Source organism: Manis pentadactyla, chromosome 9 (genome assembly GCF_030020395.1).
Source record: "Manis pentadactyla isolate mManPen7 chromosome 9, mManPen7.hap1, whole genome shotgun sequence".
In the NCBI taxonomy this organism is placed as follows: domain Eukaryota; kingdom Metazoa; phylum Chordata; class Mammalia; order Pholidota; family Manidae; genus Manis; species Manis pentadactyla.
The window spans coordinates 121,226,840-121,240,325 of NC_080027.1; the positions used below are offsets into that span (position 1 = coordinate 121,226,840).

General features: G+C 49.7%; 1 protein-coding gene across 6 annotated transcripts in view; it reads left to right on the top strand.

Moving 5' to 3' along the window:
* Nucleotides 1-4,134: 4,134 nt before the first annotated feature.
* FCMR (Fc mu receptor) overlaps nt 4,135-13,486 on the top strand; it is a 33,146-nt gene continuing 23,794 nt past the window's right edge. For 2 of the 6 annotated variants that reach the window (XR_008999425.1, XM_057508033.1), the window contains exons 1-4: nt 4,135-4,336; nt 10,489-10,824; nt 11,574-11,704; nt 12,647-12,873. Coding sequence is in view for 3 of the 6 variants with exons in the window: in XM_057508033.1 (XP_057364016.1) it covers nt 4,300-4,336; nt 10,489-10,824; nt 11,574-11,704; nt 12,647-12,873 (731 nt within the window). In the remaining 3 variants the exon portion in view is untranslated. Of the gene's footprint in view, nt 4,337-10,488; nt 10,825-11,573; nt 11,706-12,646; nt 12,874-13,486 lie in introns of all 6 variants that reach the window. The other 4 variants (XR_008999427.1, XR_008999428.1, XM_057508034.1 and 1 more) reach the window with 4 other exon arrangements.

Here is a 13,486-nt window from a genome sequence, read left to right on the forward strand (position 1 = left end):
ATGTGTGCTTTCCCTAACACAGCAATTACATTTGTAGAAGTAACCTAACAATAAGCAGGGATGCTAATCTGATCGAAGGACAGGCAGTTCGTCACAGCATAATTTATAATACAAAGAGTGGGCAACCTCGATGGCCAATGGTAGAAGACAGGTAAAATAAATTATGGTACAACCACCTGATGACATAGGAAGCAGGAAAGGTGCAGCTTCTGTATTAATGCCAGTAGCCTGCAAGCCAGCCCAGGAGGTCGTGCAGCCTATCCCAGCCCCTGGAATCAAAGGCCAAGAAATGTCACTAAACGCACTGACAATCACCTGCTATTCTTTTTCTTTCTTTCTTTTTTTATTAGGGTATCATTGATATACAGTCCTCTGAAGGTTTCACAAGAAAAACAATGTGGTTACTACATTCACCTTATTATCGAGGTCCCCCCATACCCCACTGCAGTCACTGTCCACCAACATAGTAAGATGTCACAGAGTCCCTACTTGTCTTCTGTGTGCTAAACTGTCTTCCCCATGACCCCACACACACTGCGTGCACTAACCATAATACCCCTCAATCCCCTTCTCCCTCCCTCCCCACCCGCCCTCCCCACCCCCACCCCTTTGGTAACCGCTAGTCCCTTCTTGGAGTCTGTGAGTCTGCTGCTATTTTGTTCCTTCAGTTTTGCTTCGTTGTTATACTCCACAAATGAGGGAAATCATTTGGTATTTGTCTTTCTCTGCCTGACTTATTTCACTGAGCATAATACCCTCTAGCTCCATCCATGTTGTTGCAAACTGTAAGACTTGTTTCTTTCTTAAGGCTGAATAGTATTCCATTAATCACCTATTATTCTTAACTGATAACGTCAATAGCTGACAGCAGGTGCAGCTCAAAGTCCACCTGACATAATGAACTCTACTAGGGTGTCTGTGCAATAAAATTAATAAGCTATCCTCTCAGAAAGACACATATCCAGGTAGATGGGGGCACACTGATGGAGAAGAGGTAAGGCTGAGACCAGTGGCCCCCAGACGGCCAGGAAGCTAATACAGAAAGGGAAGGAAGACGGTCAAGCTGCAAGATGCAAGAAGTTGTAGAGATGTGGTAAAGCCTTTCCTAAGGCTAATAAAGAAATGGGCAGGCAATCTACCCTCACTAGAGCCAAAAGTCTTTGTTTAAACATTTGGAGGTAAATATTCTAAAATCCAGGTTTTCACTGATGTATCCCATTAAAGTTCATCCATAACTCCCACTTATTTGGATTCCAACCTTAGAATACCAACAGGAATGTGCTCATACTCAGGAAAAAAACCTGACCACTTCTTGTAGCAGAGTCACAAGTAGGTTTACTAAAAAGACCACCCTTCCCAAAGCCCTGTTCAGTGGACAGCTCACTGTGAGACAGGCAAGCCTGTGGTCCAAGTTCTGGGGAAGAAGAAACCGCAGGATGCCTGAGCCAGATCCCTCTGCCTGGGTGGGCTCCCAGGGGAGTCCGGCAAGCAGGGGGATTCTCAGAGCCCGTCTTTGGGGAAAGCAGTGCTGGCTCATGGGGAGGGGCACCTGTGGACCTCAGCTGCAGGTCTGGAAGGGCCCAGGAGATGGTCCTTCAGAGCCTGGTCGCATGGGAGGTCAGAGTTGGGTAACACACTAAGTAGAAGTGGGGACAGCGGCCCCCCCCAGCGTGGCAGGGCCGATCTCCACCACACTGCGTCCTCTGGGATGCTTACGTCATGCTGTCTTCACATCCTTACGAGAAGGATTCTTCTGATTGCATCTGTGACATGGGGGGGATAACAGAACCCTAAGTTACTATGGAGATTAAATGAATTTACCTAAAAAACTTTGAACGGTTCCAGTGTTTCTGGCTTTATTTATTTCCTCAACCTGCCTATCACTGGGCTCTGAATTTTTTCCATCTGGTTCATCCCTTCTGGTCAAAAATTGCCCCTGGGGGATGTTAGGCCCTTGAGTCCCCCTGCCGGTCAGTACGCTCAGCTCAGCAGAGCTTCTCTGGGGAGCGGGATCACAGCCAACAGCGCAGCCCTGAGAGTCAGAAGGGAGAAGTCTATTTCACAAGGGAAAAAAGAGAGGATGAACAAGGATGATGAACTTACTCGGTTTGCAGTGGAGCCAGGGATCAGCCTGCCCTTGGGGTTCCAGCCCCAGTACCCTGGGGCAACATCTGAAGGTAGAGACTGGACGGGCCGAGGCCCCTTAGACTCCAGTGTTCACTGCCCACCTGACAGTCCTCAGACCCCTAAGTGTTGCCACACATGGTGTGAAAATCTCTTCTACCCACTCATCCTACATTTCCCAGCACTGCCTGGCAGGCCCAGGCCCAGTGCCACCAGCCACCTCCACAGACACATGTGTTCACACACACTCACAACACCCAACACACATTCACACTTGTGCAACACACATTCACACACACCAGACATTCAACACTCACCACACATCACACACACAGCACACATTTGCACACACACAGCACACATTTAACACAGTCATACACAAAACATCCAACACACACAACTCACACTCACACACTCAGCTATACACATACTATCATAGCATATGTGACACATTGCCACACCACTCCTCACACTGTCACATGACACATACACACTCACATACCCACACACACTCTCACACCCACAGTCACACTCACATCATATTCATTCATTTATTCTCTCTCCAAGGCAATCCCAGGCCTCGAGTCCAGGAAATGTCAGGCAATAGCTGCAGTACTGGGGAGCGCCCTCTGAACAGGGACAGGGAGAGGTTGCTGAGCCGAGGCCTCTGGCCTGAGGCTGCCCTCTGACACCTTTGCCCACTTGGTGGTTAGAGGAAATCACAACTCTAGCTGCTCTGGGCTGGTGGACACCCAAATGGGGGGTGGGCAGGGCAGGCTGTGCGCCCCCACGCGTACTTCCTCTGCACCTGCTGTGAGCCTCCCATTTGACTTCCACCACGGATGTTGTCGTTTGTGATTTGAAAAGCATGTGACAAAAATGTGTAGGTGGGGGGTGCTGGTGGGGAGCTGTGTGCACAGGACCACAGAGGACCCTGGAGCCTCTGTCAGACATACCCTCCTGGAATGGGCATGGGAATAGGCAGAGGCCTCCAGGGGCACCAGAGGCCGGAGGTGGGGGCCCCCCACCCAGCCTGCGATATAATGTCTGGGTATACAGCCCTGGGACTCCTCCCATAATAACCCAACGCATCTCCATGACAGGCTCTTAAAACACTTCCATGACTGTGTTTCGGCTGAGCCTCATGAAAGCCATATGAGGTGGACAGGGCGGGGGCTGGCTCCATTTTATCGATGGGAAAACTCAAAGCTAGAAAGTGCCATGCTAGAGCCAGAACTCAGCTCTTCCAACTGGAACCCAAAGCTCTTCCCTTTACACCTCATGGCTGATTGCCTCGGTGTTCCTCTTCTCCACCAATCCCGAGCCTCCCCGCAGGACCCTCGAGGGCCTGCAGGGGGCTTTGCCAGGCTGCTGTGACTTGAGGCAGAGTTGCTGTGTGACCTATCACACCCTCCCCCGTGGTCACTGGTGGCCTGGAGCCCTGCCAGAGGGCAGCCCCTAAGGGGGGTAGCTGGTGGGGACAAGGGGTGGCTGATCTGAGGTATTGGGTGAGCTGTGGTTAAGACCCCAAGAACCACTCTCTTCAGGAGGTAAGGCGAGGGGTCATCCCACCTATACTTCCTAGATAATCAAATCTAGGCTCAGGGAAAGGCAGTGAATCCCTCAAAATCTATGCTTAGTATTGCCACATAGTAGGTGTTCAAAACTGTTTGTCTAATGAATTCAAGGCTAAGACCAGCACCTCCTGACTTCAGGCTCAAGCTTCTATCCACACAGCTTTCCTCAGAGAAAACTGGCCATGAGGCTCTTTTATGCTGAAGACAGGGATAGAGCTCGGAAATCAGTGACTGTACGTGGAGCCTGGGAGGCCCCGCTAAGAAAACTTGTCGAAGGCCAAGAAGGAGCATGCCTGGTGGTTTTGAATAGTCTAGGAACTGCCTAGAGGCCCTTTGAACCCCGGAGACTCATTCTCACTCAGCACAACATGTTTTCTCGATTCCTGATTTCCGCTGTGGTTTGCTGGTATTTTCTTTTTTAATCTAAGACTGGTTGGCAAACAAGACAGGTTGTCATTTCCTCATTTTCAAGCCTTGCCCCTCATGCGGGCCAGAAACCTCTTTTAAGCTCCAGATCGCGCCGGGCTCCTGGGAGAGCAGTGGGTTCCCACCCACCTTACCGGAGGCTCCTGGATGGGACTTTGCTCTGGACGGAGCCATGGACCTCTGGCTTTGGCCACTGTACTTCCTACCAGGTAAGTGCCATGCGGAGACACCTCAGACTTCTCAGGACGTATGAACTGGCCACAGGTAGGGGACTGAGTGGGCTCCAGCTCTGATGTGTCTGGACAGGGTTAGTTGCAAACCAGTGTCTAGGGCAGGACAAGATGACGGCCACCTGAGGCACTGTGGCCCTCTCCACTCCCGGCAAACTCCCCTCTCTCCACTCCAGACGCATCTCCTGTTTGGCTGAGGGGTTGGTTCATAAGGGCTGAAGCCGTCACCTTTCCCAGATGTACTGGCCTGCTAATATGGGATCTTAAAGCAAGTGCCTCCAAAGTTCTTTCTTCTCGCCACTATATCCTCTTTCTTCGGATCTCTTTCACTCCTACTTTTCAACTTTCAGCTCTAAATCAGGACCCCCCCGATCCATTTCCTGGGTTCCATATCTCAATTTACAACCTCCTCCTAGGCAGCCCCCACTTCACTATCCCACCAAGACCTGAAACGCAACATGCCTAACACCCTACTTCCAATTCCTCCTCAGTCACCATCCAAGCCAGCTCTTCTGTCTGTCTGAACTATGCGTGACATCAGCTGCAAAATGCCAGAATGATATTTTATCATCTCTTACCATTTATCCCCACCCAAACTTTGGCCCAAACAATGGCCAATTCATGCAGTTTCTACTGTTGTGTTATCAGAATGAGAAGCAATGGCAGCCTCCACTAGAGGTAAAGCAGGGAAGGAAAGGAACAGAACACACATTCACCTCCTAGCAAACTTTCTCATTTCTCCAGCTTGACATGCCTGTTAGTTCCTGATTAATCTTCCTAAAGCTCGATTCTCATCACAGGGTCACCCTTCCCAGCAAACTTCCGTGGCTCCCACAGCCTATAGAATTAAATGCAAACTCCACTACCATGCTCTCCTCATCCTCTGAGCTTGCCACTCTCCCCTGTGCTTCCCTCACCTCCGTGCACATGACTCCTCCCTGAGCACGTGCTGACATTCCTGCCAGCACAGCCTTTCTCGCACCATTCCTCCCACCAGGAACGTCTTTCCTCTCACCCCAGCTTTTATGGGTCCTTTAAATTCCATCTCAACCTCCACCTCCTTCTTGGATGTGTCCCAGAGTCCCCTCTTCTGAACCCCTATAGCTGGTCCCATTCTTGTATTGTGGCTCGGGCTGTGTCTGCCTTATTTTGTTGATTACATGGTAAGCTCCTTGAGGGCCAATACAGTTGTTTACTCATATTTGCTTTCTTTGTGATGGTGTGAGTATGGAAGAAAGTCAAATGTTTGTTGAGTTGAAGATTAAAAAACTCCAAAGCCCTAGGGAATGGAGTTTTAATGAAATGTCAGATTCTATGAGAGGTAATAGGACATATGTGAAGACAGTGGATGGTTAGCTAGACTTAGACCTGAGAGGACAGAGGGGTTGGGGCCAGGGGAAGGACTCTAGGAGTAAAGGGTACTCCTGTTGGACCACCACAGTCCATCCTGAACAATACTACCATTCCAGCTGGGCCCTAGAGGGGTCCTGCTCTGGGCTCAAGAGGATGTGCCCTCCTGGAGCCCACACCCATGCCTCTTCTTCTGGACCTCTCATTCCCTTTCCAAATGACTCTGGGTCCACGTTCAATGACTGTGTGAGCTTCCTCTGTGTCTTCTATCTAGGGTGGATGACCCCTTGGCCTATATAAGGATGGCCACGAGTGGCTGTTTAGAAAGAGATGGACAGAGCTTATACACATAAGCTGGGTAATCCATCATGTATATACCAGTACCTTTATGGTGGGGCAGGAGTCAGGGAGGAGAAAAGAAGGGAGATAGGCCAGGGGCTGGGGGCAGGAAACTTGGGCCCATTCCTCCACCCAGAGCCACTTTTTAGAGTAGACATCCAAGGAATTTGTGCATTTTTCAAAATGCACACCCTTTCAAGATGCCTAACACCCTACTTCCAATTCTTCATCAGTCACCGTCCAAGCCAGGGATAGAACACATTCAACAGTTTATTAGCTTGATTTATAGCTTTAAAATATTTAGACATATTATATTTGGGCATTATCTGTATTCCTGCCCCAAGTCCTGCAAATGCTGGGGTTGTCCTGGTCCCCAGAGCCCAGGGCATTAGGCACCAGCTTTGGCCACACTGCCTGGAGCCGTAGGGGGAGTTCTGTGATAGAGCAAAGGCCCCTCGTGTGGTACAGGCGTTCCTACCTTTTTTACCTTGACCTTTAATAATAATAATAACACATACACCTATTGTTGTGACCCAGTACACACAGGCACAAACACATCTAAAATTTATTCTTGATCTTTGAACATGAGGATGAGTTTTGGGCTTTAGCAGTTGGATGGATATTCGTTTTACCTTTTTAGCTGGGAAGAGCCTGTGAAGGAACGGGTTTTGGAAGAGAAATAGAGAGCTTTTTTTCTCCTTTTCTTTTTTTTCTTTTTGCCATTGTAAGTTTGAAATGCAAATGAAGTCCAGGTGGAGATATCAGAACGACAACTGGAGCTCAGAGGGAAAGACAAGACAGGAGTACACGCTGAAATTTATACAGCGTTGGCATTAAAAGCCACAGGAGTAAATGAATTGGTGTGGGGAGAGTAAATGAGGACAGAGAAAAGAACAGGTTCAAGTACCAGGCCCCGGGGTATCCCAGCACTGAGAGGTGGATGGAGAAGACGTGAGCACAGAGATGGACAAGGAACGGTCGGTCACCCAGAGTGTGGTGTCAGTGGAGCCACAAGAAGAAAGGGTTCCAAGGTGGGAGGGCTCAAGTTCTCAAAATGCTGCCGAGGAGGCCAGGAAGTGAAGACCAAGAAGTGACCACAGGAGGCAACAAGGAGGTTTGGTGACCTTGACCGGAGCAGTGTCCATGGGATGCTGGGGGCCAAATTCCGACAGGTGTGGGTGGAAGAGGAATTGGAGGCATGGAAGTGGATCCAGTGATTTTTGTCGACTCGTTCAAGAGAGAACAGAGGAGGTGTGGCAGCTGAAAGGGAGGCAAAAGGCCAACCAGGAGTTTTTCAATGTGGGCAACATCAGAGCCTGTGCGTGAACGTGCATAAGCCATGGTGGTGCCGGAAAAGAAGAAAGCACCGGGCAGGGAGAGAAAGGGGGTGATCGCCGAAGAGATGTTCTAAGGAAGCTGAGCAGGATGGACATAGGGCACGGGAGGAGGGACTGGCTTTGGACAGGAGGGGAGACTCTCCTTTTGTTGCAAAAGGGCGAAGGGCCAACAGTGAGCTTGGACACACGTAGGTCAGTGTATGCAGAAGTGGAAAGTTGAGTAGCATGTTTCTCATCCTTTTTTAAAAAAATCCATGCTCTGTCTGATACACATAAAAATCTCAAGCCAGCTTGCTTCTTCCAGAAATTCTGCTATGATTTGAGTCAATAGAGTCCTCGTCAGCACACTGTCTAGAAAATTGCAACTGCATGGAATCCAAAGTTTATCTCCAGAGCTCTGCCACCAGCCAAGACCTTGGGGGCCTTTTTGCCAAGACCTTATTTTGCATTATGAAAATTATGCTTTTTCCCATGTCCCAAACATATGTTTATATCCAATGATATATTGAGGGTGACTTTTAAATCACACATCTCTCCCTTACCGTCACCACTGAAAATCAAAACCAGTTTAGAGATTAATGTCACTGAGTAGCTTCTCTAAAATATCAATATTAAGCAAACTAGTTCCTTTAGATACCTTGTAGCCCTCCCTTTCTTCCCCAGAATCATTCAGAAACACAGTTATATATCCTAGAACTACAAAAATTCCAGGGCACCTTGGAAGCCTATTTGACTATGCAAATTAATAGGCCCCACCCTGGACAGATGTAATCACCAAGTTGAAGGGCAGGACCAGGTCATCTGCTTCCTAGCAAGTTCCCCCACTATGAGCCTTACATACACTGTGCACAAGTTCTAACCCAAGGGGTTATATCTATATTTTCTCTGTTTTTTGAGAAAAAAAAAAACACCTGCTATTACACAAAATACCATATACTACATGGCTTAAACAACAGATATTTATTTCTCACAGTTCTGGAAACCAGAAGTCCAAGATCAAGGTGCTGGCAGAGATGATTCTTGCAGAGGGCCCTCTTCCTGACTTGCAGATGGTTGTCACCTCCCTGTGTGCACACACGGCCTCTTAGGTTTATGGAGGGAATGAGGACCCTAATCCTCTAGGGGTCCACCTCATGACTTCATCTAACCCTAATTACTCCCAAAGGCTCCCTGAGCAGAGTCAGGCCACTGGAGGTGCCTGCCTAGGAGAGGGGAGGAGCTCTCTGCTCCGTCTTGCCCCTGCCCGTTTTATAGCATCTCACTCTGGGAAAGCAGCGCTAATGCCCCTTTCTGGCCGGGTTGATCCGAAAACATTTTTGTGTTCACTCTCACATGCTGGGCTTTACACACAGGTGTGTGCCACCTGAACGCAGAGCGATTCCCCCATCCCCTTGATAGGGTCTCTGCCCACTGAACAGGTCACCCCTCCATAGCCACATTTCGTATTCATGAGGCTACTTCACGAGGCTACATACATCTCGGTTTCCAGCAGATTTAAAGCAGCGTTGAGATATTTGTGTGAGGGTTTCCATGTTGGATCTCATGTACGTGTCTGGCTGGCCCTCTGCTTCTCCCTCCCACATTAACACCAGCGGCACCTTAGATCTTAGGGAGCTCCTGTAAATGCTTCCATCCCAGCCCCTCTCTGGCCTCCTCTGCTCCCATCTCACACTCCCAGGGTATTTCTCCCTCTTTACTGTTGTGCATGTTCTTCCCTCTCCCCAGAATGTCCTCCTCAGATCTCTCTGCTCATCCAGAAGCCTCAAGCCCCGTTTCTTCCCTTGACTCTCTTCATTCTACTAAACTCCTTGGAGCTGTTCTTCACACGTGGTCCTTGCATGAATTTCAGGAAGCTGGAGAACTTCTCTCCACCCCATGAGCGCGCCCCGTTCTCACTCATAACCCGCCTTCAAGGGAGCCATTCTCACTGTCTGGAAGGGTCTCCCCTGCTGCACCCATGTCCCCCCGCCACCCCAACATGCACACGTCATCCTATGAGCCCTCTTCCAGAAATATGCCGACACTCACAGGGATCCTTTTAGTTGGCACCTAGTCTTACCTGGCCTCACCCTCTTCTCCACTGGTTCAGCTGCATTAGACCTGCCTTCTCTCAGCCAAAGCATAAGCTTTTTGATGTCAGGCACACATGAACCACGTCTTCTATCCCTCCCTGCTCCACAGCCTCCCCAACACACACACAATGTGCACACACGCACACACATCCATATACCCCCTTGCCTTCCCTCTGCCCATTTCCCACTTCAGTAAAGAGAATCATTCTCTCAGTTGCCCTCCACACCCAGTCCTTCCGGTTGCAAATTAGACCTGATTTACTCCAGAAAGCCTTCCTCAAACCACATCATCCCACTGCAACTGCCTGGACCAGGTGCCCCTGCTTGCTGCTTCCAGGGAACCCTGTGCATCTCTGTCACGGGGCTTGTTACCCCGGCTGGGGGCGCTGTCCATTTGTATCACCCGCCAAATGATTCGTTCTGTGAGGGGAGGGATAACTGCCATCTTACTGTCACACGAAAGGCATTCAATAAATGCTTGATGAATGGTTTAACAAAGAGGATTGGGGGTGAGTGGTTGTTTTGGCTGAATGGATCTGCAAAACAAAACTGGGCTGGGAAACCTGCTGTAGCAGAGCTGAGCCTTGCCTCCCAACACCACCTGAAGCCACTTGGGAGTCAAGTTCCGGGTGGGGTCACCACCGCACAACAACTGTCCCTGGGTGGGATAGCAAGCATGGCTATGGTCTCAGGGGGCTGGTGTCACCAGTCCTTATCGGTGTGGGTTGAATGAGGCTGAAGGTTACTTTAAGGCTTCGGCTGGGAAGAGGTCTGAGGGACCCCCACAGGGCTGGGGACAGACATAGAGATGGACAGGGGGTGTAAACAGGGTTAAGGATGGGAAGAGGCTGAGGATGGGACCAGGACTAGAGATCAGGAAAGGGCTGAGGGGTTACCTTTGCTTCTGGGCCGATAGTGGGCATGGAGCTGGATCGGGGATGAGTGTGACGCTGGGCTGGGGCCTGGGTGGGAAACAGGGCTGGAGATGTGGCCGGGGTGAGGCTCCCTCTACATTAACTGCCTTTCCTCGCAGTAGCTGCGGCTCTGAGGATCCTCCCGGAAGTAAAGCTGGAGGGAATTCTGGGTGGATCCATTATCATCGAATGCCCGCTTCCTGAAGTGCACGTGAGGATATACCTGTGCCGGGAGGTAGCCGAGTCTGGAGTATGTGCCACTGTGGTGTCCAACAAGAACTTTGTCAGGGAGGAATACAAGCGCCGAGTCACCCTGAAGTCGTGTCCGGACAAGAATCTATTCCTAGTGGAGGTGATGGAGCTGACTGAGAGCGACAGCGGAGTCTATGCCTGCGGGACGGGCTTGAACACGGACCGGGGCAAGACCCAGCAAGTCACCCTGAATGTCCACAGTGGTAGGTGCCCGCCTGGCGGAGGCTTGGGAAATGGTGCCACTCAGGAAGGCTGGGACAACCATCAAGCTTTAGCCGTCCTCCGGATTCACATTATTGCCCTATTAGCCAGTCCAACCAATAATAATCAGGATTTCTGTAGTTGAAAACCTCACAGAGTCAGTTAACTTCACGGTGCACAGAACTTTCTATCCAAACTGTAAGAAAGGAACAAGCCAGGCGCTCTCCTCATGTGGCACTGTGCCATGGAGCGTGAGGGAAGCGGGGCGGGGGTGGGACTGAGGAGAGACTCGGGCTGGAGGACACTGGAAGCAAAGAACGTAATCACCTTACATAATCGTCCCGTGAGAAATATCAGGGACAAGTGCAAAGGGAAAAGAGTCATTTTTCGAGCCACACCGATAGACCAAACTTGTTACATTATGGTGCAACCTTCTGCGTATTTTTCCTGAATCCTGCCTTTCTCATTGTCTCCACTGACATACCCACACATACGCAGCACTGATCCAACAGCCTAGGATCTCAGTGGCCTCTGGTGGTTTGGCAGGAAATGTTGACTGGGTTGGGTGAACAAGAATTGCTTGCAGGGAAGTCCCTCGCTCGGTTCTTTATCAGCTCCACTTGGTGGATGGACCCTGCCTGCATCCCCTCCCCGCCACCCCCCGGGCTGAGTCAGCTTCAGCTCAGACCAACAGTCCTTCCCAGGCCTGTCCCCTCCTAGAGCTCACCATGTAGTCCTCTTTCTCTAATAGACTATGGGCCATTCTGGGAAGAGGAGCCAATTCCTGAGATTCCAACATGGTTCAGTAGATTTCTACAAATGCCGATGCCCGCTTGGCTCCATGTGCCTGAGCTCGCCAGTTCTTTGGAATTCACATCCAAAGGTCAGTTCACCAAAGAGAAGGTAGGAGAGGTGGGGGAGATGATGTGGCATTGTAAAAATGGAGGAGGTGGCATGTATTTAGTTCCTAGAGTGGTTGGCAGAGCAGAGCTGAGTCTCAGATGTGTAAGTGCCTGACTTAGGAGAGGGTGCCTCCCTGAGATGTGCTTCTCGGTCCTTGACGTTCATCCTACAGCCTTGTGTTCACTTGGTCTGGTTGCAAAACTTACATATTACCACCAGGTGGCCCTGCTAGTAATGAACTTTGTGCTCCATTCACAAAATCCAACTCTTTTATGAATGGCAGAAACAAAAGACTGGGCAGACAACTCCCAGCCAGAAATCCTCATGCCTCCTGTTCCCCACAGGGTTGTCTTCCACTTTCTGGCATACAGTAATTTTAACAACTCTATATTGCAATAAAAAGATCACTGATGATTATACTAATGATACTTCTACATTTCCAAATCATTTCCTGTTTTAGCTGCATTTTGACATGTAATATTTCCATCATACCTTCACATTTACCCTGTGAGGTAGACACACTAGTTGAATGCTGTTACACTAGACTGCCAAATAGGATAGTGTAAACTGAGTACATCATATACCAGTTTGTGACTGGTAGGTGTGGGCTGGGGGAGACGAGACCAGCTCACACATACAGCACAAAGTGGAGTGGGAACAGAACTACAAACAAGGTTTTTCTCCATGCTCAGAGGAGGGCAAGCTCTTCTGCCTAGAAGTCAGGGAAGGCTTCTTGGAGGAAATGGTGTTTGAAGTAAATAAAGGTAGAATCTGCTGGGTGTAGACAGCATACTAAGAGGGCATTGCAGGCCAGGAGGACTGCGAGAACAAAGACAGTCTAGGTAAAAGGGAACAGTGTGCTCAGGAAAGAGACTAGAGCATATATAAGGAAGGTTGCTTTTTCCCGCCCCACTATCTCTGGCAGCTACCACACCAGCTCAAAGGATGGAGGCCTCTCCAGTGACCCACCCCACCCCCACCCCTCCAACCACCCACAGCCCTCGAGTTTCCAGAGCATCTCCAGTAGCAGCTGCCAAGCCCCCAACCTTCCTGCCATCCACCACAGCCTCAAAGACCTCAGCTCGGGAGGGACTGCTTAGGCCCCAGACAGCCAGCTTCAACCACCACACCAGGCTTCACAGGCAGAGGTAAGGCTGGGCTAGAAACCAGGCGAAGGAGCTTCAGGTGAGGAGAGCCGCTGAAATCTTCCTGCAGCGTCCACCAGCAGAGACCTGTCTTGGCTTTGTCTCCAGAAGCCACTGTGAAATCTACTGTGATGACAGCACATTAACTCATTGGTCCCATTAAACGAATACACTTGTCCACGTTCCGGCAGGAGATCTTGGAGAAGTGAGACCCCAATCTTTGAGCCACTTGGCATTCATGCAAATCTGTTTTGATGGCAAAGAACTAAATGACAATAAAATTAACCATGAAACTCTTAACTATGGAAACTACTTTCACCTGTCTCCTTTTACTTTTTCAGTGTGGTCTAGGAAATTTTAAATTACCCACGTGACTATGTGGTCCTTCCATTGGACAGCCCTGGTCTGAAGGCTAGGGTGCAATGCAGGGCACTGCTGCAATGGACCTTTAAGGGCAGCATGAGAGCAGACTCCACAGAAAACCTCTATTGGGATTCTCTTTGCCTAGGCAAAGACAAATGTGTCAGTAACCTACATCATTTGGGTTTTATAGATGAGGAAATTGAGGTCATGAGAGCTTAAATGGATTCAAATAGAACCAGGACTTCTGATTCCT